Genomic DNA, 24628 nt, shown 5'->3' with positions numbered 1-24628 from the left:
TACTGTACTGTAAGCTATGTCAGCCTTTATAAATGAATTGCCAATCAGGGTTGGAGAGTGCCGAGTCAGTGGAGACTTCAAAGCCACCGTGAGACGCTGAATTAATGGACTTGTAATTTGTGCCGTTGAGGCGCGGGGAGTTCATTTCAGTACTGTCACATGAGACCACTGAGAGGGAATAGTTCACTGGGTAAACAATGATGCTGACACTGGGCCATGTACATATACATACATTACATGCAAGAGAATACAATGACATACAGGGTTAGGGCAGTACAGTATGTCACCCAATCAGCACCCTCTCTATACCTCCTTCCTATGCTGTATCCAGCATTGAGACTGCTGTATCATACAGCTAGGTCGTATAAATTAGTAGATACATTTGAATCACTCCTAAGTCTTCATATTATACCCCAGTACCTTTTCACAGCTCAAATCACAATGTCTTTAGACAGAAAAAATACTTTGCTTTCTTACAATGTAGCCTTTGCATGCGTAGATGGGCAACCACTGTACTGAGTGTACCTTACACAATCTCATGCACTCATCTAGTGCTTTTTCAAATAGGAAATGAAGGAACAAAGGATTTTCATGGTTCAATTAAATATTAAAGCCAGACGACGCCTCGGGGGTCATTTAATGTACATGTATGTGTTGACTGGCCCCAGCTTAAATCCACTTGCAACATATGCCTCCTGCACAAGAGACCTACACACACACACACACACACACACATACACGCACAGACACATGCATGCAAACATGCACACACACACACACACAAGCACATGCACGTACACACGCATGCACAGATACTCAGAACTGTGGCTCTCAGCACTTGGCGTCTCCTTATATGTGTCCCGATTGGTGTCTTTGTGCTTAGATTGTGTCCCTGACCTTGCTGTATAATTAAATATTAAGACTAAGTAACATAGGACCCTAATGGATGAACACTTGAGCAGACAGCTTTCCTGTCGCACAGGCCCATGTGCTTAAAATACCAGCAGAATGAGCTCTGTCGCAGCAACGCTAATGTTGCAATTAAAATGCCTTCCTTTGAGCCACAGGGAACACACAGAGCCATTGAAAACAGAGGATTGCTTCACAACGTTCTCACAGCAAATATTCCTCTGACACTTCTTATTTTCTTCAAACTTTTGTCTAATTGTGTAGAACGTAGCCTCTTCTCTCCCTCCCTCTCCTCTCCAGTCACATTCCCTCCCTCCTCCTTTCCTCTCCCAACACACCTTTCCCCTCCTCTCCAGTAATTCTCCCTCCCTCCTCTCCTCTTTTAAACTGCCTCCTTTCCTCTATCATCACACTCCCTCCCTCCTCCTTTCCACTCCTTTCCTCTCTCCCTTCCTCCTCCATCGCCCTCAGTAACAACACTAAAAGTAACGTGATGATAGAGGTAGGGTCATACAAACCAATATCCCTCCTTAATACAGACCAAAAGATTTTAGCAAAAACTCTGGCTAACAGGCTTAGCACTTTAATTGGCAAATTGGTCCATTCGGACCAGACCGGCTTTATCCCTAACAGAAACTCATTATTCAATCTCAGGCGCCTCTTCAACATTATGTATTCTCAGAGGTTACCTAACGTGGACCTTGCCGTTATATCTCTTGACGCCGAAAAGGCCTTTGACCAAGTTGAGTGGCCCTATCTATTCAAGGTCCTACAGAAATTTAATATTGGAGATGGGTTCATAAATTGGATCCAGCTTTTATATAGGAACCCCTGTGCGAGAATACTCACTAACCAATCACTGTCGCCCCGATTTAACCTTTACAGAGGGACAAGGCAGGGTTGTGCGCTGTCGCCTATGCTCTTCGCCCTAATTATTGAACCTCTCACTCAAGCGATCAGATCTCATTCAGCAATACACATCTATAATACTAAAGATACTCTAAATAAGATTTCCCTATACGCAGATGATATTCTCCTCTATGTAACAGAACCCCAAGCTAGTATTCCAGCTATTCTTGAGGTGATTAATTTGTTTGGTACCTTCTCGGGATACAGAATAAATTGGAACAAGAGTGAATTAATGCCCATACGGTTGCAAAACACCTCCTGGCTAGAACATCTTCCAGTTAAGTTATCTTCAGAAAAATTTATCTACCTTGGAATTGTAGTTACCAAACAATACTCCTTACTATTTAAAGAGAATTTCTCCTCTCTGATGCAAAATCTCAGGACAAACATACAATTTTGGAGAACTCTCCCAATTTCTCTGCTCGGAAGAATTAATGCCATTAAAATGGTCTTCCTCCCACAACTGCTCTACCTATACCAGAACATCCCAGTATTCATACCTAAATCCTTTCATAAACAACTGGACTCTATTATCAAACAACTCATCTCTTACAGTCTCATTTCGGCAAAAAAAATAATCTTGTTGTTTTGGAAAAGGAGGGAAGCGCCCTCTACCAAATTATGGCTCAGCGAATTGGCAAACACTGTACACTTAGAAAGAATTAGATGTATTCTGAACAATAAATTATCAACATTTGATCAAATCTGGCAGCCTTTCCTCTCTTACTTGGACCAGTCGGCGCTGTGAATTTGTACTTTTTAACGCACTCTCAATTGTCATATTGTAATCTACCTTTGGGCAGCGTGTGCTGGCCCTGACACTCGAGCAGTCGGGAGGGGAATAGGGTGGAATAAGGGGGGGATAAAGGGGGGTATAAGTGGGGGGGGGTTACATCTACCCTTTTTCTTTCCACCTGTCCCTGTTCTGTATGTCTTGTTTTGTAATATTTGTTTTGTACCCAGAACCCTGGGTCTTGTTGTTCATGTCTGTTATTTTATGTTTAGATAAGAACTGTACACATGTCTTTCATACCTATACACCATTCTTGTGTGTGTTCAATAAAAAATATTTGAACAGAAAAGTAACGTGATGATGAGGATTGTATCATTATCATCATCATCATGCAGTATAGTTCTGCATTTTTTTACAATATAGATATAGTTCTGTCTGTAAGCTAGAGTTCTTAATGTACCAGTATGTTAAAGTTACCCAGCCCTTCTACATCAGTAAGAGCTCAGTGAATAAAAGGCTAGAGCAGTCTTTATCTTAGCTTGTCGAGTGACTTAAGCCTTAACCCTAATAACAATCTTAGTCCTGTCAGATTTAGTAGCTTTATCTCACATCAAACATTCACCCAACTATAATCACTACACCAGGGACACACCCATATGCCTCTGATCTCATATAGACAAGGCTTTAATTGTCTCTTGCAGATCTGCAAAAAATTGTAGTCAGAACCAAGGTTAATATTCCTAAATTGGTATTTTAAAGTTAATATTGGCATAACTATTTGGCAATTATATATTGAAAAAAAATGGCATTGATGAAGCAAAGGTCAACCGGAAACATGGTAACCAAGGCACAACACCATAGCCCACTCAAGAAGCCTGCATGTAAAGAAGAATCCACTCTCTACAGCAGAGTTGTCAAACTTATTCCATGGAGGGCCTAGTGTCTAATCTACATTCACCAAATGGACATACCATATTGGTCAATATCCATCATGTACCCAGTGCTCGTTTGGAATGTGCCATTCTGCCTTGCTGTCACATGTCCATTAGTTTGGGTAGTGTGTGCGTTTAAGGGGGTGGTTAGAAATACTGAACCGTAATGATTTCAGTTGAAGGGAAAATGACCACTGCTACGTCCTGACAATATGTATGAGGTTACTGCTTATGTGTGAAGAACGTGTCTCCAGCATAATTTAAAATGTCCAGACCAGAATAAGGGGAGGTGTGTGTGGCCAAGATGCGCTATAGGCACGTCTCTCTCCACTACTGCCACTGACTCCCGCCAATTCGTGCGCACTGTTTGTTTCATTGGTCAATGTTTATCCATATATACGAAATATAAATTCATCAGTGAAGTTCCTGTTAATCCCAACATATTCCCCCATTGATTTTGAATGTTTGGTTACAGAAATACCATTCTCATTTTCCAAGTGGAAACGTTGTTTGGAGAGCTCACAAACTGTGCAACACTTGTGATAAAATAACTTTGGGTTTATTTCATTGCATTTCCCAGTTTACTGTCAATTTATTAGTTGTCTTTGTTTGGAGAGCATGTATCCAGTTTCTTTGTCATGTTTAATGGTGTGTGAACACACGCTTTAGCGTGCATAGATATACCTGGCCTGCGTGCCAAGAATAGGTGTTGCCAAATGTACAGTGGGGAAAAAAAGTATTTAGTCAGCCACCAATTGTGCAAGTTCTCCCACTTAAAAAGATGAGAGAGGCCTGTAATTTTCATCATAGGTACACGTCAACTATGACAGACAAAGTGAGGAAAAAAAATCCTGAAAATCACATTGTAGGATTTTTAATGAATTTATTTGCAAATTATGGTGGAAAATAAGTATTTGGTCACCTACAAACAAGCAAGATTTCTGGCTCTCACAGACCTGTAACTTCTTCTTTAAGAGGCTCCTCTGTCCTCCACTCGTTACCTGTATTAATGGCACCTGTTTGAACTTGTTATCAGTATAAAAGACACCTGTCCACAACCTCAAACAGTCACACTCCAAACTCCACTATGGCCAAGACCAAAGAGCTGTCAAAGGACACCAGAAACAAAATTGTAGACCTGCACCAGGCTGGGAAGACTAAATCTGCAACAGGTAAGCAGCTTGGTTTGAATAAATCAACTGTGGGAGCAATTATTAGGAAATGGAAGACATACAAGACCACTGATAATCTCCCTCGATCTGGGGCTCCACGCAAGATCTCACCCTGTGGGGTCAAAATGACCACAAGAACGGTGAGCAAAAATCCCAGAACCACACGGGGGGACCTAGTGAATGACCTGCAGAGAGCTGGGACCAAAGTAACAAAGCCTACCATCAGTAACACACTACGCCGCCAGGGACTCAAATCCTGCAGTGCCAGACGTGTCACCCTGCTTAAGCCAGTACATGTCCAGGCCCGTCTGAAGTTTGCTAGAGTGCATTTGGATGATCCAGAAGAGGATTGGGAGAATGTCATATGGTCAGATGAAACCAAAATAGAACTTTTTGGTAAAAACTCAACTCGTCGTGTTTGGAGGACAAAGAATTGCATCCAAAGAACACCATACCTACTGTGAAGCATGGGGGTGGAAACATCATGCTTTGGGGCTGTTTTTCTGCAAAGGGACCAGGACGACTGATCCATGTAAAGGAAAGAATGAATGGGGCCATGTATCGTGATATTTTGAGTGAAAACCTCCTTCCATCAGCAAGGCATTGAAGATGAAACGTGGCTGGGTCTTTCAGCATGATAATGATCCCAAACACACCGCCCGGGCAACGAAGGAGTGGCTTCGTAAGAAGCATTTCAAGGTCCTGGAGTGGCCTAGCAGGTCTCCAGATCTCAACCCCATAGAAAATATTTGGAGAGAGTTGAAAGTCCGCCAACAAAGGGTATATAACAAAGTATTGAGAAACTTTTGTTATTGACCAAATACTTATTTTCCACCATAATTTGCAAATAAATTCATTAAAAATCCTACAATGTGATTTTCTGGATTTTTTTTTCTCAATTTGTCTGTCATAGTTGACGTGTACCTATGATGAAAATTACAGGCCTCTCTCATCTTTTTAAGTGGGAGAACTTGCACAATTGGTGGCTGACTAAATACTTTTTTCCCCCACTGTATTTAAGTGCCTGTTTGGGGATGTTCTAGTTAGTTCACTTTTGGCTAACTCAAGGGGAGGCTGTATCTGAGCCTGGAAGACCCCGCCTGTGCTTTATTGGTTTAGACACTTTTTGCCTGATGAGAGGCTTTTTCTTTTTAATGCTGACATTTTGAAGTCAGAACTTTGTATATATATACAGTACCAGTCAAAAGTTTGGACACACCTACTCATTCCAGGGTTTTTCTTTATTTTAACTATTTTCTAAATTGTAGAATAATAGTGAAGACATCAAACCTATGAAATAAAACATACGGGATTATGTAGTAACCAAAAAAGTGTTAAACAAATCAAAATATATTTTATATTTGAGATTCTTCAAATAGCCACCCTTTGCCTTGATGACAGCTTTGCACACTCTTGGCATTATCTCAACCAGCTTCATGAGGTACTCACCTGGAATGCATTTCAATTAACAGGTGTGCCTTCTTAAAAGTTAATTTGTGGAATTTCTTTCCTTCTTAATGCGTTTGAGCCAATCAGTTGTGTTGTGACAAGGTAGAGGTGGTATACAGAAGATTGCCCTATTTGGTAAAAGACCAAGTCCATATTATGGCAAGAACAGCTCAAATAAGCAAAGAGAAACGACATGAAGGTCAGTCAATACGGAAAATGTCAAGAACATTGAAAGTTTCTTCAAGTGCAGTCGCAAAAAACATCAAGCGCTATGATGAAACTGGCTCTCATGAGGACCGCCACAGTAAAGGAAGACCCAGAGTTACCTCTGCTGCAGAGGATAAGTTCATTAGAGTTAACTGCACCTCAGATTGCAGCCCAAATAAATGCTTCACAGAGTTCAAGTAACAGACACATCTCAACATCAACTGTTCAGAGGAGACTGTTAATCAGGCCTTCATGGTCAAATTGCTGCAAAGAAACCACTACTAAAGGACACCAATAATAAGAAAAGACGTGCTTGGGCCAAGAAACACGAGCAATGGACATTAGACCGGTGTAAATCTGTCCTTTGGTCTGATGAGTCCAAATCTGAGATTTTTGGTTCCAACCGCCGTGTCTTTGTGAGACGCAGAGTAGGTGAACGGATGATCTCCACATGTGTGGTTCCCACCGTGAAGCATGGAGGAGGAAGTGTGACGTGTGGGGGTGCTTTGCTGGTGACACTGTCGGTGATTTACTTAGAATTCAAGGCACACTTAACAAGCATGGCTACCACAGAATTCTGCAGCGATACGACATCCCATCTGGCTTGCACTTAGTCGGACTATCATTTGTATTTCAACAGGACAATGACCCAAAACACACCTCCAGGCTGAGTAAGGGCTATTTGACCAAGGAGAGTGATGGAGTGCTGCATCAGATGACCTAGCCTCCACAATCACCCGACCTCAACCCAATTGAGATGGTTTGGGATGAGTTGGACCGCAGAGTGAAGGAAAAGCAGCCGACAAGTACTCAGCATATGTGGGAACTCCTTCAAGACTGTTGTTAAAGCATTCCTCATGAAGCTGGTTGAGGGAATGCCAAGAGTGTGCAAAGCTGTCATCAAGGCAAAGGGTGGCTACTTTGAAAAATCTCAAATATAAAATATATGTTGATTTGTTTAACACCTTTTTGGTTACTACATGATTCCATATGTGTTATTTCATAGTTTTGATGTCTTCACAATTATTCTACAATGTAGAAAATAGTAAAAATAAAGAAAACCCCCAAACTTTTGACTGGTACTGTATATATATATATATATATATATATATATATATATATATATATGTAAATATCACTGTCATCTTTGAAACACCAGCGCTGTGTAAATAAATCCAACACTCATTTGCCCCTCTACCTGCCTGCCTCCTGCCTCTTTACGACTGCTAGAAAGCCCCTATTTTACAGCAGAGATAGGCCACAGATTTCACGCCAACCTGTCACTTCAAAAACAATCAATGATCTCGGAGTCCCTGCATTTGAACTTTATGTTTATTGTGGTATAACGTGATATAAGCAGAATTCAATATCATTCCAATGCTAACCCCCCCAAAAATGTTTGCCCCCTTGCCGATTTCAACTGCCCCCTTAGCCACTTTATCCTGGCGCCAGGTCTGGCCCCCGAGGACTGGAGTTGCCCATCCCTGCCCTAGAACAATCAGAGAACATTAGGAGCCCACCTCTCCAGTCCAATTTAACAGAGATCGGACTTGATTGAGCTGGACTTGTCTGCTTGTCAGGTGATTTCTACATTGAAACAGAAAGCCTGTGGTGAGTGTGTTGAGGTGTTAGGCTAACATGTAATAAGCCTGAGCTGATTCCATGAATACTTAATGTAACTACATGCTATGGTTGTGCCAACTTTTATTAAAGACTTTGTTCATTATTGTTTGAAAGGGGTGGATCAGGGACAAAAAGATAATTCCGCTTTAGGGTGAGTGTTTTTTATAACAACCTAGTTTATTTTGTCTGTAGGGACTCCTTGGGGCAACCTGGGGTATGTTCGCTATAATTTGGTAGTTACAAAAAAAAGAATAATACACAAACATGAATGAAAAGGGGCTGAGATATTGCAGTGTTACATGCAACTTAGCAAAAATAATGTTGTGATCCTCAATGAACAAATGTTGTAGGCCAATGATTGGTGAATTCATAGTCCCTCCTGGAATGATTGGGTGATGAATGTGTCACTCACCATGATGAACCACGCCCCTCAGGCCATGGATAATGGGGTCCACAGCTGGGTTGTCCTTCAGTCCCACCTGAGAACAGCAGAGGAGAGAGGAGCAGGAGATACATGTTAGAGCCTGGAAAACATGTAAGACTTTGTGTAACACTGATTCAACCCCCTCTGATACTTCCACTCAAAGAGAGAAAATAGTAGTTACAGAAAGAGAGGGCAGAGATAGAGCGAGAGAGATAGAGGGGGAGGGGGGGCACAATTTTCTGTAGAGAGTGAGTCATTGCGATGGAACAAACAGGGTCAATCAGAGGTCTGTTTGACCTGAGCTGGAGGAGAAATACACAGGACGTCAACAGACTCTATACCGAAGTGGGTCCTACAGCTACACACTAGGGCTGACCCCAATTAGTCGACTGGTCGATTGTTTGGTCGATAGGCTGTTGGTCGACCAAGATTTTTTTTTGTCGAGCAGTAGCAAACATATACAGTGAGGGAAAAAAGTATTTGATCCCCTGCTGATTTTGTACGTTTGCCCACTGACAAAGAAATGATCAGTCTATAATTTTAATGGTAGGCTTATTTGAACAGTGAGAGAGAATAACAACAACAAAATCCAGAAAAACGCATGTCAAAAATGTTATAAATTGATTTGCATTGTAATGAGGGAAATAAGTATTTGACCCCCTCTCAATCAGAAAGATTTCTGGCTCCCAGGTGTCTTTTATACAGGTAACGAGCTGAGATTAGGAGCACACTCTTAAAGGGAGTGCTCCTAAACTCAGCTTGTTACCTGTATAAAAGACACCTGTCCACAGAAGCAATCAATCAGATTCCAAACTCTCCACCATGGCCAAGACCAAAGAACTCTCCAAGGATGTCAGGGACAAGATTGTAGACCTACACAAGGCTGGAATGGGCTACAAGACCATCGCCAAGCACCTTGGTGAGAAGGTGACAACAGTTGGTGCGATTATTCGCAAATGGAAGAAACACAAAAGAACTGTCAATCTCCCTCGGCCTGGGGCTCCATGCAAGATCTCACCTCGTGGAGTTGCAATGATCATGAGAACGGTGAGGAATCAGCCCAGAACTACACGGGAGGATCTTGTCAATGATCTCAAGGCAGTTGGGACCATAGTCACCAAGAAAACAATTGGTAACACACTACGCCGTGAAGGACTGAAATCCTGCAGCGCCCGCAAGGTCCCCCTGCTCAAGAAAGCACATATACATGCCCATCTGAAGTTTGCCAATGAACATCTGAATGATTCAGAGGAGAACTGGGTGAAAGTGTTGTGGTCAGATGAGACCAAAATGGAGCTCTTTGGCATCAACTCAACTCGCCGTGTTTGGAGGAGGAGGAATGCTGCCTATGACCCCAAGAATACCATCCCCACTGTCAAACATGGAGGTGGAAACATTATGCTTTGGGGGTGTTTTTCTGCTAAGGGGACAGGACAACTTCACCGCATCAAAGGGACGACGGACAGGGCCATGTACCGTCAAATCTTGGGTGAGAACCTCCTTCCCTCAGCCAGGGCATTGAAAATGGGTAGTGGATGGGTATTCCAGCATGACAATGATCCAAAACACACGGCCAAAGCAACAAAGGAGTGGCTCAAGAAGAAGCACATTAAGGTCCTGGAGTGGCCTAGCCAGTCTCCAGACCTTAATCCCATAGAAAATCTGTGGAGGGAGCTGAATGTTCAAGTTGCCAAACGTCAGCCTCGAAACCTTAATGACTTGGAGAAGATCTGCAAAGAGGAGTGGGACAAAATCCCTCCTGAGATGTGTGCAAACCTGGTGGCCAACTACAAGAAACGTCTGACCTTTGTGATTGCTCCCGAGTGGCGCAGTGGTCTAAGGCTAGCTGTGCCACTAGAGATCCTGGTTTGAATCCAGGCTCTGTCGTAGCCGGCCGCGACCAGGAGACCCATGGGGCGGTGCACAATTGGCCCAGCGTCGTCCAGGGTAGGGGAGGGAATGGCCGGGATGTAGCTCAGTTGGTAGAGCATGGCGTTTGCAATGCTAGGGTTGTGGGTTCGATTCCCACGGGGGGCCAGTATGAAAAATAAAAAATAATGTATGTACTCACTAACTTTAAGTCACTCTGGATAAGAGCGTCTGCTAAATGACTAAAATGTAATTGCCAACAAGGGTTTTGCCACCAAGTACAAAGTCATGTTTTGCAGAGGGGTCAAATACTTATTTCCCTCATTGAAATGCAAATCAATTCATAACATTTTTTACATGCGTTTTTCTGGATTCTTTTGTTGTTATTCTGTCTCTCACTGTTCAAATAAACCTACCATTACAATTATAGACTGATCATTTCTTTGTCAGTGGGCAAACATACAAAATCAGCAGGGGATCAAATACTTTTTTCCCTCACTGTATATATATATTTTTTAAATTATATATATTTTTTTATGTATGGCACACGAGACACCTCTTATTCACGCCCATCTCCGTGAACTAATCCATTGCGGAGGCCGAGACTAATCCATTGCGGAGGCCGCAGGGATTAGGGTTGAATATTTTCCCGCTATTTTACAAATGTTCCATCCTGAGAATTAATCACTTTTCTCCCAGGTAACCCGGTATTTCCCGCCAAATCCGGAAGTGTCATTCAAAATTATTTTAAAGTATATACTGTAAATAGGCCTATGTCTGGATTTGATTAGAACTTTGATAGAAAATTAAAGCCTGATGCTACCTGAGCCTGATGAGCCATTCATGAAATACATTTTATGAGCCTTACATTAAAGACATTTAATGAGCCCAAGCCCAAAAAAGCCCAAATGATTGTGCCGTTATCCAATACATATATGATATAGGCTACTGCACATTACGCACGACAGAAAAACATAAAAGCCCATAGATGTAGCTAGCTATATGCTCTCTTGGGTAAATAAATGAAATTAGCTTCAGTAGGCTAATCATTTTGAGTGTGAACTGTATTATTGTACTGTATTGTATTATACTGTATTATATGGAATGGAATTACACACATCGTTCAAACCATGATAAAGCAGGGAGATAACATGGGATTTTGGTGCAGCACATGCAGCCTACAAAGTTACAAGTATAGGCTAGCGAATTTGATTTTAATTTTGAAATATTTGTATAATTAGTAGGCTGACACATACAATACCAGTCAAAAGTTTGGACACACCAACTCATTCCAAGGTTTTTCTTTATTTGTACTATTTTCTACATAGTAGAATAAAAATGAAGACATCAAAACTATGAAATAACACATATGGAATCATGTAGTAACCAAAAAAGTGTTAAACAAATCAAAATACATTTTATATTTGAGATTCTTCAAAGTAGCCACCCTTTGCACACTCTTGGCATGTTCTCAACCAGCTTCATGAGGTAGTCACCTGGAATGCATTTCAATTAACAGGTGTGCCTTCTTAAAAGTTAATTTGTGGAATTTCTTTCTTTCTTAATGCGTTAGAGCCAATCAATTGTGTTGTGACAAGGTAGGGGTGGTACAGAAGATAGCCTTATTTGGTAAAAAAACAAGTCTATATTATGGCAAGAACAGCTCAAATAAGCAAAGAGAAACGACAGTCCATCATTACTTTAACACATGAAGATCAATCAATCTGGAACATTTCAAGAACTTTGAAAGTTTCTTCAAGTGCAGTCGCAAAAACCATCAAGCGCTATGATGAAACTGGCTCTCATGAGGACCACCACAGGAAAGGAAGTCTTAGAGTTACCTCTGCTGCAGAGGATACGTTCATTAGAGTTAACTGCACCTCAGATTGCAGCCCAAATAAATGCTTCACAAAGTTCAAGTAACAGACACATCTCAACATCAACTGTTCAGAGGGGACTGCGTGAATCAGGTCTTCATGGTAAAATTGCTGCAAAGAAACCACTACTAAAGGACACCAATAATAAGAAGAGACTTGCTTGGGCCAAGAAACACGAGCAATGAACCCATCTGGTTTGCGCTTAGTGGGACTATCATATGTTTTTCAACAGGAAAATGACCCAACACACCTCCAGGCTGTGTAAGGGCTATTTGACCAAGAAGGAGAGTGATGGAGTGCTGCATCAGATGACCTGGCCTCAACAATCACCCGACCTCAACCCAATTGAGATGGTTTGGGATGAGTTGGACCGCAGAGTGAAGGAAAAGCAGCCAACAAGTGCTCAGCATATGTGGGAACTCCTTCAAGACTGATGGAAAAGCATTCCAGGTGAAGCTGGTTGAGAGAATGCCAAGAGTGTGCAAAGCTGTCATCAAGGGAAAGGGTGGCTACTTTGAAGAATCTAAAATCTAAAATATATTTTGATTTGTTTAACACTTTTTTGGTTACTACATGATTCCATATGTGTTATTTCATTGTTTTGATGTCTTCACTATTATTCTACAATGTATAAAATAGTAAGAATAAAGAAAAATCCTTGAATGAGTAGGTGTGTCCAAACTTTTGACTGGTTCTGTATATACATTTGATAATATTTCCCACAATGTTATTGGCCTAGTAGGCTATTTCTCTCTCTATTGTTGCTTCATTCCTTCCTCGCTTTCAACAGTTAAATGAAATAAGTTTAATTGTCCTTATCATCATCATTTTAATTATATCCTTGAATAATATAGGACTAGAATTAGATGCAGAAGGCTTTCACTTCTCTTCATGAAGATTGCATGGTTATGGGTCTGAATAAATAACTGCTACAGCCTACCGCCATCACACATTCGCTCTTCTTTCAAACTACCCGTGATTTCTATTGGCTGCTGTATTTAACATTCAGCAAAGAAGAGCTTGCATCCCTCTTCGAATAGTCTATTGGTATAAGAAATGCTAAAAGAAATAATGCCAGCAAGCTATTCTAGTCTAGCTTTTCCAGCATGGGACTCCTAGAGCTAAGGAGTGTTTTTTAAGGAGAGAGTCCAGCGGAGCACAGGTTTGTGCGTATTGCGCAAGACACAGAGGCTATAAGTTAGAAGCTTATTATGCATAACCCATCATTAATTAGCTAAATATAAGGCTAATACTGCATTGAATATATTACCTGAAAGAGGTAGGCTAGGACATCTATAGAGTATATAGGGCTTCATATGGAAAATGTAAAAATGTCTATATATCAATCTAGAACAGGATGATCTATTTTGGATGCAATTTGAATGGAATTGATGGAGAGAGAGAAAGACTGCGAGAGAGTGCTCGTGCATGCACTGATTTAAAGCAACAATATTCGAGTGATAGGCTGTTTTAAAACTCTGCAGCTGCATAAAATATATAAATATATATATTTACAATTAAAATATAAGGTGACCCCGTAAGCCAGATGGAGATGGGTAAATTAGACACGCATTCGGTCTTTACATTATAGACTATGCTGCAGTAAATGTAGGCCTACCTGTCACAAGAAAACAAGTTACCATGATGAGATAATAGATCTACATGCACTTTGAACTGTGCTCCAATCTGAGATGGACTGTCTGTTCCCACCCTGAGCATTGATGATTCATCATGCAGAGTCCGTAGAGAAGCCAGATTTAGACATTGCATATCATTTAACACTTCCTGTCAATGTTGAGTAAGGACACACAGTGATTACGCATATACAGTTGAAGTCGGAAGTTTACATACACTTAGGTTGGAGTCATTAAAACTTGTTTTTCAACCACTCCACAAATTTCTTGTTAACAAACTATAGTTTTGGCAAGTCGGTTAGGACATCTACTTTGTGCATGACACAAGTAATTTTTCAAACAATTGTTTACAGACAGATTATTTCACTTATAATTCACTGTATCACAATTCCAGTGGGTCAGAAGTTTACATATACTAAGTTGACTGTGCCTTTAAACAGTTTAGAAAATTCCAGAAAACTATGTCATGGCTTTAGAAGCTTCTGATAGGCTAATTGACATAATTTGAGTCAATTGGAGGTGTACCTGTGGATGTATTTCAAGGCCTACCTTCAACCTCAGTGCCTCTTTGCTTGACATCATGGGAACATCCAAAGAAATCAGCCAAGACCTCAGAAAAAAATAGTAGACCTCCACAAGTCTGGTTCATCCTTGGGAGCAATTTCCAAACGCCTGAAGGTACCACGTTCATATGTACAAACAATAGTATGCAAGTATAAACACCATGGGACCACGCAGCCGTCATACTGCTCAGAAAGGAGAAGCATTCTGTCTCCTAGAGATGAACGTACTTTGGTGTGAAAAGTGCAAATCAATCCCAGAACAACAGCAAAGGACCTTGTGAAGATGTTGGAGGAAACAGGTACAAAGGTATCTACAGTAAAACAGGTCCTATATCGACATAACCTAAAAGGCCGCTCAGCAAGGAAGAAGCCACTGCTCCAAAACCGCCATAAAAAAGCCAGACTACGGTTTGCAACTGCACATGGGGACAAAGATCGTACTTTTTGGAGAAATGTACTCTGGTTTGATTAAACAAAAATAGACGTGTTTGGCCATAATGACCATCGTTATGTTTGGAGGAAAAAGGGGGTCGCTTGCAAGCCGAAGAACACCATCCCAAACATGAACGGTGGTGGCAGCATCATGCTCTGGGGGTGCTTTGCTGCAGGAGGGACTGGTGCACTTTACAAAATAGATGGCATCATGAGGAAGGAAAATTATGTGGATATATTGAAGCAACATTTCAAGACATCAGTCAGGAAGTTAAAGCTTGGTCGCAAATGGGTCTTCCAAATGGAGAATGACCCCAAGCATACTTGTTGTGACAAAATGGCTTAAGGACAACAAAGTCAGGTATTGGAGTGGCCATCACAAAGCCCTGACCTCAATCCTATAGAATATTTGTGGGCAGAACTGAAAAAGCGTATGCGAGCAAGGAGGCCTACAAACCTGACTCAGTTACACCAGCTCTGTCAGGAGGAATGGGCCAAAATTCACCCAATATATTGTGGGAAGCTTGTGGAAGGCTACCCGAAACGTTTGACCGAAGTTAAACAATTTAAAGGCAATGTTACCAAATACTAATTGAGTGTATGTAAACTTCTGACCCAATGGGAATGTGATGAAAGAAATAAAAGCTTAAATAAATCATTGTCTCTACTATTATTCTGACAATTCACATTCTTAAAATAAAGTGGTGATCCTAACTGACCTTAGACAGGGACTTTTTACTAGGATTAAATGTCAGGAATTGTGAAAAACTGAGTTTAAATGTATTTGGCTAAGGTGTATGTAAACTTCCAACTTCAACTGTATATAGTGTCCACACTATAACACTTCTCCCCCCTCAATTTAAACCCCCCCTGTAAGGAAAACAAAAGGTTAACAAGTAAACCACATCAGTGTTTTCTTTACTTTACAACATTGTAGAACTTCTGCTGGTGTTACTGTAACTGTAAACAACAACAAAAACATGACAGTCCTTATTTCTTTTCAACTAGGTCTGCTGCTCCAAACAAACACTAACAACACAAGTCTCAACTACAGAGTTAGTCTTTCAGGAGGCTTGTGACTACGCTGTGACCTGCACAGTACTCCTGGTGTGCCACGAGACACAGGTAAGGCGTGTCCCAGTGGACCTGGGTCTGAAGGCACAGGAACGGGTTGGGTGTTTGTGAGAGAATGTCTATCACCCTCTGCTGGAACCACTGAATGCCCCTGTTCTTCAGATACTGTTTCCTGTGGGGTTTCAACTTGTATAATACCACCCACAGCTGGTCCGTCTGAAAACATGGTCGTCTTTGTCATAGCGCAGGCGGAGGTGGTCTTGGTGTCTGCGCGTGACTCGACCATCAGTCAGTTTGACCACAAAGGAGACTGGACCACTCTGACTCAGAATGATACCTGACAACCAGCGTTGGCTGCTTGTGAAGTTGCGGATGTAGACAGTGTCATTGGGTTTTAACTGTCTCTCCCTCGCGTGGTGGTCATGTCTCTCTTTTTGTTTCTCCTGCTTCCGTTCCACTTGTGCTTTGATGTCTGGACGCAGTAGATCCAGGTGAGCTTTTGGCTTTCTGCCCATCAACATCTCAGCTGGAGCCTGTCCTGTTGTTGTTTGTGGCGTGATGCGGTACTGGAACAAGAACCGAGAAAGCTTAGTTGTGATGGTTCCCCCAGTCATCCTTTTGAGCCCCACTTTCAGTGTCTGCACAGCCAGCTCCGCTAAGCCGTTTGAGGCCGGGTGAAACGGAGCGCTGCGGACATGGCGAATCCCATTTCTCCGCATGAATTCTTGGAACAAGTCACAGGTAAAGGTTGTTGCGTTGTCGGACACAAGAGAGTCAGGCAGACCATGGGTTGTCACATTGTCAATGCCAATAATAACCCTACACACACGAATAGTAATCATACTATACTGCAGGTAAGTACAACACATATTCAATGTAATTATTTATATAACATAAATAAAAGTGTGTAACAAATATAAAGAATATTTCATGCTGAAACCCTCACATTAAACACCAATTGTATTCACTAAGTTGATGGTTTATATTTAGGATAATGTTTTCATTATATTTATTTTATTTTAAAAGAATCTTATTTAATTATTTCATATATTTTACATGTGATGAGGCCACAAAGAGGGCCAAAGATAATTACCCCAAAAGGCCACTTGATAAAATCCTTGAAAGATACACAAATTCTGGTAGTTTACTGGTAAACTTAGAAAGTTTCCAGTAATATACCCTCTATTTTCAACACTAATTGGGACAAAGCCCCACACTGAGCTTCAACACACTTCAATCAATGGTGTTTTTCATTGTCTCCCTGCATGGAGAGACTAGGAAGACCCCTACTGTAGGACATCATTGTGAGGAGGATCAGAGACTAACCAAACAGTTACAGGGGCAACCTTCTCTGTTACCTTCCTTTCTTCCTAACCCTCCCATGGCACTCCTCTGTTCTTCAGTTACCCCCTAAGTCCAGGTCTATTCTTCAGCCACCTCCGTCACCCCCTACTGTCTTCCTCTGTTCCTCTGTACCCACTCACCGTGTGAGACATCGCACATCTATCACACTCCTTTGAGTTCTCTCCCACTGTCCCGCTATTCTTAAACACATTAAAATAAACATGTTTTTGGTGGATGGCAGACCACAGAGAGCACTGAATGATTGTAGCAGCACTGGGGTTTTATTTAAGCAGAGCCCTGCGTCAAATCTGCCTACCTAAGATAGCTCTCTGCCAAGAGAGACTGATAGAGGGAGAGAGAGATGGCTTCAAAGATAGAGACAGGGGTGATAGGAGAAAAAGAGGTAGGGAGGGAGGCAGAGAGAGCGCGATGGAGAGTGTGACCAAGGGAATTATAGTTTTATTATTATGATTGTCTGTTAAAGCCCACAGCTCTGTCCCATGTGAACTCATCCATGGGGTCACACACTGTGTCTGTCTCTGCATGGCCAGTACCACAACACAGTCCCTCTCTTCTCCCCACACAGGCAGCCTGACTCACCACACCACAATGACACGGCGGAAAGATCAGTCTAGTGCCACGTGACATCTCATCTCTATATCATCCATCCAACAACCCTGATTCTTTCCCCATGACTTTCCTTTACTATCATCTATCCAAAAGCCCTGTTTAATCTCTCTGTCTCTCCTTACAGTCACATAAAACAGTTACGTGAAGAATAAAGGACTACTGTAACTGAGGCTACTGTACCTTCAAGAGACTCTTGGCTCATTGCACCATGAGGCTTTAATTGCAGTGCAGGCGAATCCGAGAGAGGGGGATTGTTCGACAAACAAGGATATCTCTGCAGTGTCAAAGAGCAGTTGAAACACCTACGTTTGCCTTCCCAACGACGTGAGAGCTAAAGAATAGCTGTGTTACTTTCTCGCAAGTGTGCGTATGGCTTTTTAGACCTTTATCATATCTATACACATGTACAAATAGCACCTATGATAAATTAAGGGGGAGAAGTCACACCTAGTGAAGTAACAGAAACATATTTTGCGCCAATATCAATTTAAAGTGCTCCATCTTGTTTCTGAGGACAGTCCATTCTTCAAGCTGAGAAATGCCCCTCTGTAACTAGGGCGACTGGTGTCAGAGAGAGGAATAAGAGACAAAGTGGCTAGGCCATTCCGCTTCATCAACAACAACCCTGGCTGGAGTGCCAAAACATAATCTGTACACCATAGTACCAGGCCTCACCTCCTCCTCAATTTACCACTTAACTAAGAAATGCCTAAATGCAACTACAGCAAGTTGAATTAATTATGTTTCTCTGTTAAAAGCTAGAACTAATTTCTCCTCCAGTAGCAAGTACACTGCTGAATTGGAAGCAGCATTGTAGGGTTTAGCACTGTTGGCATATAGTGTAATTAACATAATTAGGAGGTAATTGAGGAATGGAGAGTCACCTAAATAGAAGACAAAAAACTCCTCCATCAACACATTATTTATATGGCTCCATGACATTTAAGACACTGCCTCTCCTTAATGTACTGTACACCTTGGCTGAGTTGATCAGAAGTAAACTTCCTGTTGCCATAGTAATGCACGCTCCAGTGAGTAGTAAACGTCTGTGAGCGATGCTGGGTCTGGTCTACTCTACTCACACATGGGTTTATCTGAATGACCGTATGATGAATCACTGAGCATGTGGACTGTAAATAAGCCAATAAAACTGTAATGATAGATGTTACTGCTACAATCTATTTAAATCAGGGGGCTGGGCACAGCACGAGAGTGGGCCGCAAAAGCAATGGGAGCCGCAGCCCTGAGCTCACATGGGCCGATAGGGCCAATTTGTCCTGTATGGCAACAGACATCATTTAATTAATACATGCCACAGAGAGAGGAGAGCAATCTAATCACCACACACAAACATACACACACACAAACACACAACACCTCACGGCACAACTCCTCTCCCCTATTTGACCTAGATAGTTTGTGTGTATGTATTGATATGTAGGCTACGTGTGCCTTTTTTAAAATTAATGTAGTTCTGTCCTTGAGCTGTTCTTGTCTATTAATGTTCTGTATTATGTCATTTTTCATGTTTTGTGTGGACCCCAGGAAGAGTAGCTGCTGCTTTTGCAACAGCTAATGGGGATCCTAATAAAATACCAAATACCAAACACACAAACACACACACACTGACTGAGACACACACAGAGAGATGTACACTGAGTGGAACACCTTCCTAATAATGTTTTGCAGCCCCTTTTCCCCTCAGAACAGCCTCAATTTGTCGGGGCATGGACTTTACAAGGTGTTGAAAGTGTTCCACAGGGGTGTTGGCCCATGTTGACTCCAACACTTCCCACAATTGTGCCAAGTTGGCTGGATGTCCTTTGGGTGGTGAACCATTCTTGATACACACGGGAAACTGTTGAGCGTGAAAAACCCAGCAGAGTTGCAGTTCTTAACAGTGCACCTGGCACCTACTACCAAACTCTGTTCAAAGGCACTTAAATATTTTGTCTTGCCCATTCACCCTCTTTATGGCACACATACACAATCCATATCTCAATTGTCTCAAGGCTTAAAAATCCTTCTGTAAGCTGTCTCCTCCCCTTCATCTACACTGCTTGAAGTGGATTTAACAAGTGACATCAATAAGCGACCATAGCTTTCACCTGGTCAGTCTATGTCATAGAAAGTTCATAATGTTTTGTACACTCAGTGTATATACAGTACACACACATGAATATGACATACTCCTTGAAGGGGTCACTTGATTGGTACATTGCTGTAGTTATTTTGTGAATGTATTTATTCTCTGTAATCAGGCGAGGTCGTTTTTCCTGGTATTGTGTGGATAAGCGGCCTGGTGGGGATGTGTAACTTGGCAGACAGAGGAGAGGGGAGGAGAGGAGCTTTACAGTTATCACCAAAGAGGGATGCCTCACTTTTTAACAGGATACCTCTTCACGATAACCACCCCCGAGGGATACATCCACTCTCCAGGCCTGCCAGATACTGGCTCTCTGACAATCAGTTTGGAGGATCACTGTGTGTGTGTGTGTGTGTGTGTGTTTGTGTGTGTGTGTGTGTGTGTGTGTGTGTGCGCGTGTTTACTACTGTGTGCTCTCGCCACCCGCCCTAAGTTCAGGGGTACACATACTCCTCTATAGCAGACAACGTTATGTCTGCTATCTTCAGGGGTTTATGGAGAGTGTGACAATGTCTTTCCATTTCCCTGTGCTCTGTATTCGACATGGTGTTGTTACATGCAGTTTACACATGCAGACACATGCCCACCCACACAGGTGGAGGTTACTTTTTGAGACAGGAGCAAGTGTTTGAGTTTGAGGAGATCAAAGATAGAAAAAAGCCATTATTAAGAGTGCACCCACACATACTCATATTTGCATTAGAACAAGTTATTGAGGGTTGAGAGAAAGATGGAGAGAGAGACAGCAAGGGAGAAGGGGAGAGTAGGAAGACAGTCATTGTAATTCAGTGGACGTAAATAATGCCCAATCTGGACCTAAGAGGTCCAAGCAAACGTTGGTGTGCATGTGTGGGTGAGTGTGTATGTCTCTCGGTGTGTGTAAGGGAGTATTAAAGGAAAGGTAACGGGCCAAGTAAAAGCCCACTTACGCAATCGATGGCATCAAATTAACTTTTAATCCTGCCAATTCAGAGTGATGGAGTTGACAATGACACCGCCCACTGCTAGCTCAACAGTTCCACACACTCATGCCAACCAACATTTAAATCTCCACTTAAGACAATACAGCCCCAATACAGTCACACAGATAAACACAGTGCTCACGGACAACACAAGAAACACATTTATTTTCCAAGCTTGTTAATGTGTTTCTTTCCCAGCGGTGATGGTAAAACAGTAATGTTGTGTTTCACTTCTGATATGTGCATTGATTTAGAGTGAGCAAATGTATTGTTCCATGTGCCATATAGATTGCTATAGGGTCATATCAAAACACTATGAGTGAAAAGCCTAAAATACCTGAAAGAAGACCGACATCACTGCAATGATCCTCTTCTGACGTATGGCAGCACTGAGGCTGTCAAAGTCATCCGAGTTATACATGTAGATCTGCATCTGTGAGGGAGAACGAGAGAAAGACAGGGAGAGAGAATAAAAGTGTTAGGTATCCATCTGTAAAACTTCCACCTCTCTTAAGGAATAGCTTGGATCTCCAAATTGCATCCTTAATGACCATGTCTGCAGAGCGTGTGTTCTGCTCTCTGACTCCTCTCTCCTCTGTGGGGTTTCTCTGAACCCTTGAATAATACACAGCCCTGCACTGGTTGAGGATGACTTCATACATTGGACTGATGTGTGGTGAGCTTTTAGTGCCCGAATCGGCAGCAGAAGAAGCATCACCCAAGTGGGTGCTACACATCGATGGTGGAGGAGTCGTCCAGTAGCTACAGAGGGAGCTGAGGAATGACGAGAACAACGTCTTGTCTGAGAACAACTCAAGCGAGCTAACTCCATCACCACCATCATTACCATCACCAACCCTGTCCCTAACCTCCAACTCAGCTGCCATCCAAGTCGGCTGCCAACAGAATACGGGTAGATGCCTTCACCAAACGCAGGCACCCTCTGAAGTTAGAGACTTAATGCTTGTTTGTTTTATGTTTCAAGCGATGTTATATAATTTTTTTGTTTACTTTTATGTGTTGTGTACTGCAATTCAGCTTTTAGCTGCCAAATACGGCCTACATGTACAAATGAAATATGTAATTAGGTCAAAGGTAATACATTGGTTATAGATTATTTATAGTTTATTTCTTCCCATAGACCTGCATAAAGACACACCCTGGACCATCCATGGACCTTCTAGGGCTGAACAGTGTCAATATGGGTTGTAAGTCATCCATTCTGCTCTCAGTCACAGACACACTGATCCAGACAGATAGAGGACTAGTACTGTAGCTTAGTTAGCCTGCTGTTAACATAATCAGCACAAATAGCCCACTCAAGACTGGAAAGATGTACAGATAGACCCAGGGAAGCTTGTTAGATCCCCCCTTTCTATCTCTCTCTCTTTCATAAACACACACGCACATATAGCACAACCAACATGTTCCTCTCTATTAGGCCGGTTGTCATGGTGATATGCATCAGGCAAAGTTCACACACACATGCACGCACGTATGCATGCACGCACGCACGTGTAAAGGACGTCACACTGCTTGCTTAGTAAGTACCACTTCCTCCGTCCTCCCTCAAGCGTCTCTACCGGTTGCGCCACAAGCTAGCTGGCGCAAACGTGGACATTTAAGGCTGAGGAGTACGTTTCACACATCTCCACGTGCTACACACGGACGCACACACATACACACACACACAAACATACACATACATGCGTACACGCACATCCGGTGGGTGGGATTAAGGATGTAGCGTGTGTCCTACTCAGAGATACAGGGTCTTTAATCAGGGAAGAGAGATCCTTCAGCATTTCCTAATGTGTTAAGGGAAGGATCAGCTTCCTCAAACATGATACACAACCACACAGCTACATCATCATCACCAGGATCTTTGTGTGTGTTTCAGATGGGATCTCTCTCTCTAATATGATAAAGAACCACAGAGACACACACTCCATCATCCTCAACTGTGCCTCACAGAATCAGAATCATCACTAAATCAAGTGGGGGTTGTGGTACGTGTATGTGTGTGTGTGTGTGAGAGAGTGAAGTGCGGTGCTTCACTGTAGAATGACAGGGTTTGTGTGTGTACATTTCAGCCTGGCAAGAATGAAATATATTTCCTTCCTATTGTTTAAGATGACAAGTTGAATGCAATGCCTCAGTGTAGCATGACACACACACACACACACACACACACACGCATGCATGGCAGGCCCCTCTCTCATTCTCCACAGTCTATCGTGTGAAGGTGAAGCTCCCTTCTTCTGGAGTGTGTGTGTGTGTTTACATAAAAGCTGTGGAGAGAAATGCTGTAGGGGAACACATTCTGCGCCTGCCAAAATCCATTTCCTGGCACTTTCTCACAATATCAACACCGTCAATATTATACCAGTTGCATTTTCCACGCTTCTTTAATCCTTACATAAAGCAGGGTGCATCGCCTTCTTTGATCTATTTGAGGCGTAAACAATTCTGTGGTCTCCTAATATACTATGGGGTCCAAAATTATTGGATGCCTTGATGAAGATGAGCAAAAAAGTATAAAATAAATGATTGTATGCTTCAAATAAATGAAAAAATGATATTATTTTATACTAATACAATTGCTCAGAGAAAGAGATTTTAATGAAGAAGTAATAAAAACATCACTAAAAGGATAGGGTCTAAATGAGTTGAAAACATGGGATCCATATCCCAGCACCCTCCCCTTGTGAGGATAACGACACTGAGCCTTTTTCTACAATGTTTTAGGATATTGGAGAACATATTGGGAGGGACCTTAGACGATTCCTCCATACAGAATATTTCCAGATCCTTGATATCCTTCTTCTGTGCTTATGGACTGCCCTCTTCAATTAAAATATGGGGTTAAATTCCGGAGACTGAGATGGCTGAGATATGTGTGGTCAAAGACCTCTATTTTCGTCTCATAAGACCATAGCACCGGTTCCAATCCAAGTGCCAATGCCGTTTAGCAAACTCTAGGCGGTGCTATGGTCAGATTACATGAAAATAGAGCTCTTTGGCACTACACACCAATGGTCGATTTGGAGTTCGAAAGAACAATGTATACGCAGAATAAATCATCCCTACTGTAAAATACGGTGGGGGATCGTTGATGTTATGGGGCTATTTTGCTTCCACTGGTCCTGAGGCCCTTGTTAAGGTCAACGGCATCATGAACGTTACCAAGTATCAGGGCATTTTAGCCAAAAACCTGCTCATCTTTATCAAGGGATCAAATAATTCTGGACCCCACTGTAGAGTCCATAGTACAGTATGTGTTTTTGAATTTAGAACAGAGCAAACTGGACCCTAATACCATCAGCTTCTTTAGTCAGATAATAACAGATAGCAATAATAGCGGCATTGCAGCTCTACAGTACATGCGCACACACACACACACACACACACACACAGAGTGCTAGCTGAGTCAGTGGAGACATCATTTCCTAAATAAGGGAGAGCAGGTTGCATGGCAGGGTCTTACATATTTGAACCTCTCCGTATTGAGGGCTGTGGATCGCTGGTCGCTTTGCATTCAGCCCAGAAGAGAAGTGGCGGGTGGCGACACATTCTCCATACTCATCTCAGACAAGAAGATACAACCTTCAAACACTGCACACAGAATACTAGAGCACCTCAGCAACCAGGATGGACATACTGTACATAGACAAAGGCCCAATGGAAGACACAGATGGCAATCTGACCCCTGAATGATCCTATTTCATTAGTGTTTGGT

General features: G+C 42.2%; 1 protein-coding gene across 3 annotated transcripts in view; it reads right to left on the bottom strand.

The window, feature by feature from the left end:
• Positions 1–24628, bottom strand: part of LOC121574943 (receptor-type tyrosine-protein phosphatase gamma) — a 401205-nt gene that overhangs the window by 83062 nt on the left and 293515 nt on the right. For all 3 annotated transcript variants that reach the window (XM_041887647.2, XM_041887648.2, XM_041887649.2), the window contains exons 5-6: positions 21227–21322; positions 8347–8413 (exon numbers count right to left, since the gene is read on the bottom strand). In XM_041887647.2, the coding sequence (XP_041743581.2) occupies positions 8347–8413; positions 21227–21322 (163 nt within the window). The remainder of the gene's footprint in view (positions 1–8346; positions 8414–21226; positions 21323–24628) is intronic.

The sequence above is a fragment of the Coregonus clupeaformis genome, chromosome 10 (assembly GCF_020615455.1).
Source record: "Coregonus clupeaformis isolate EN_2021a chromosome 10, ASM2061545v1, whole genome shotgun sequence".
NCBI classification, from domain to species: Eukaryota; Metazoa; Chordata; class Actinopteri; order Salmoniformes; family Salmonidae; genus Coregonus; species Coregonus clupeaformis.
Note: the sequence above shows the minus strand (reverse complement) of the source record. Positions and strands in the feature narration are given on the sequence as shown.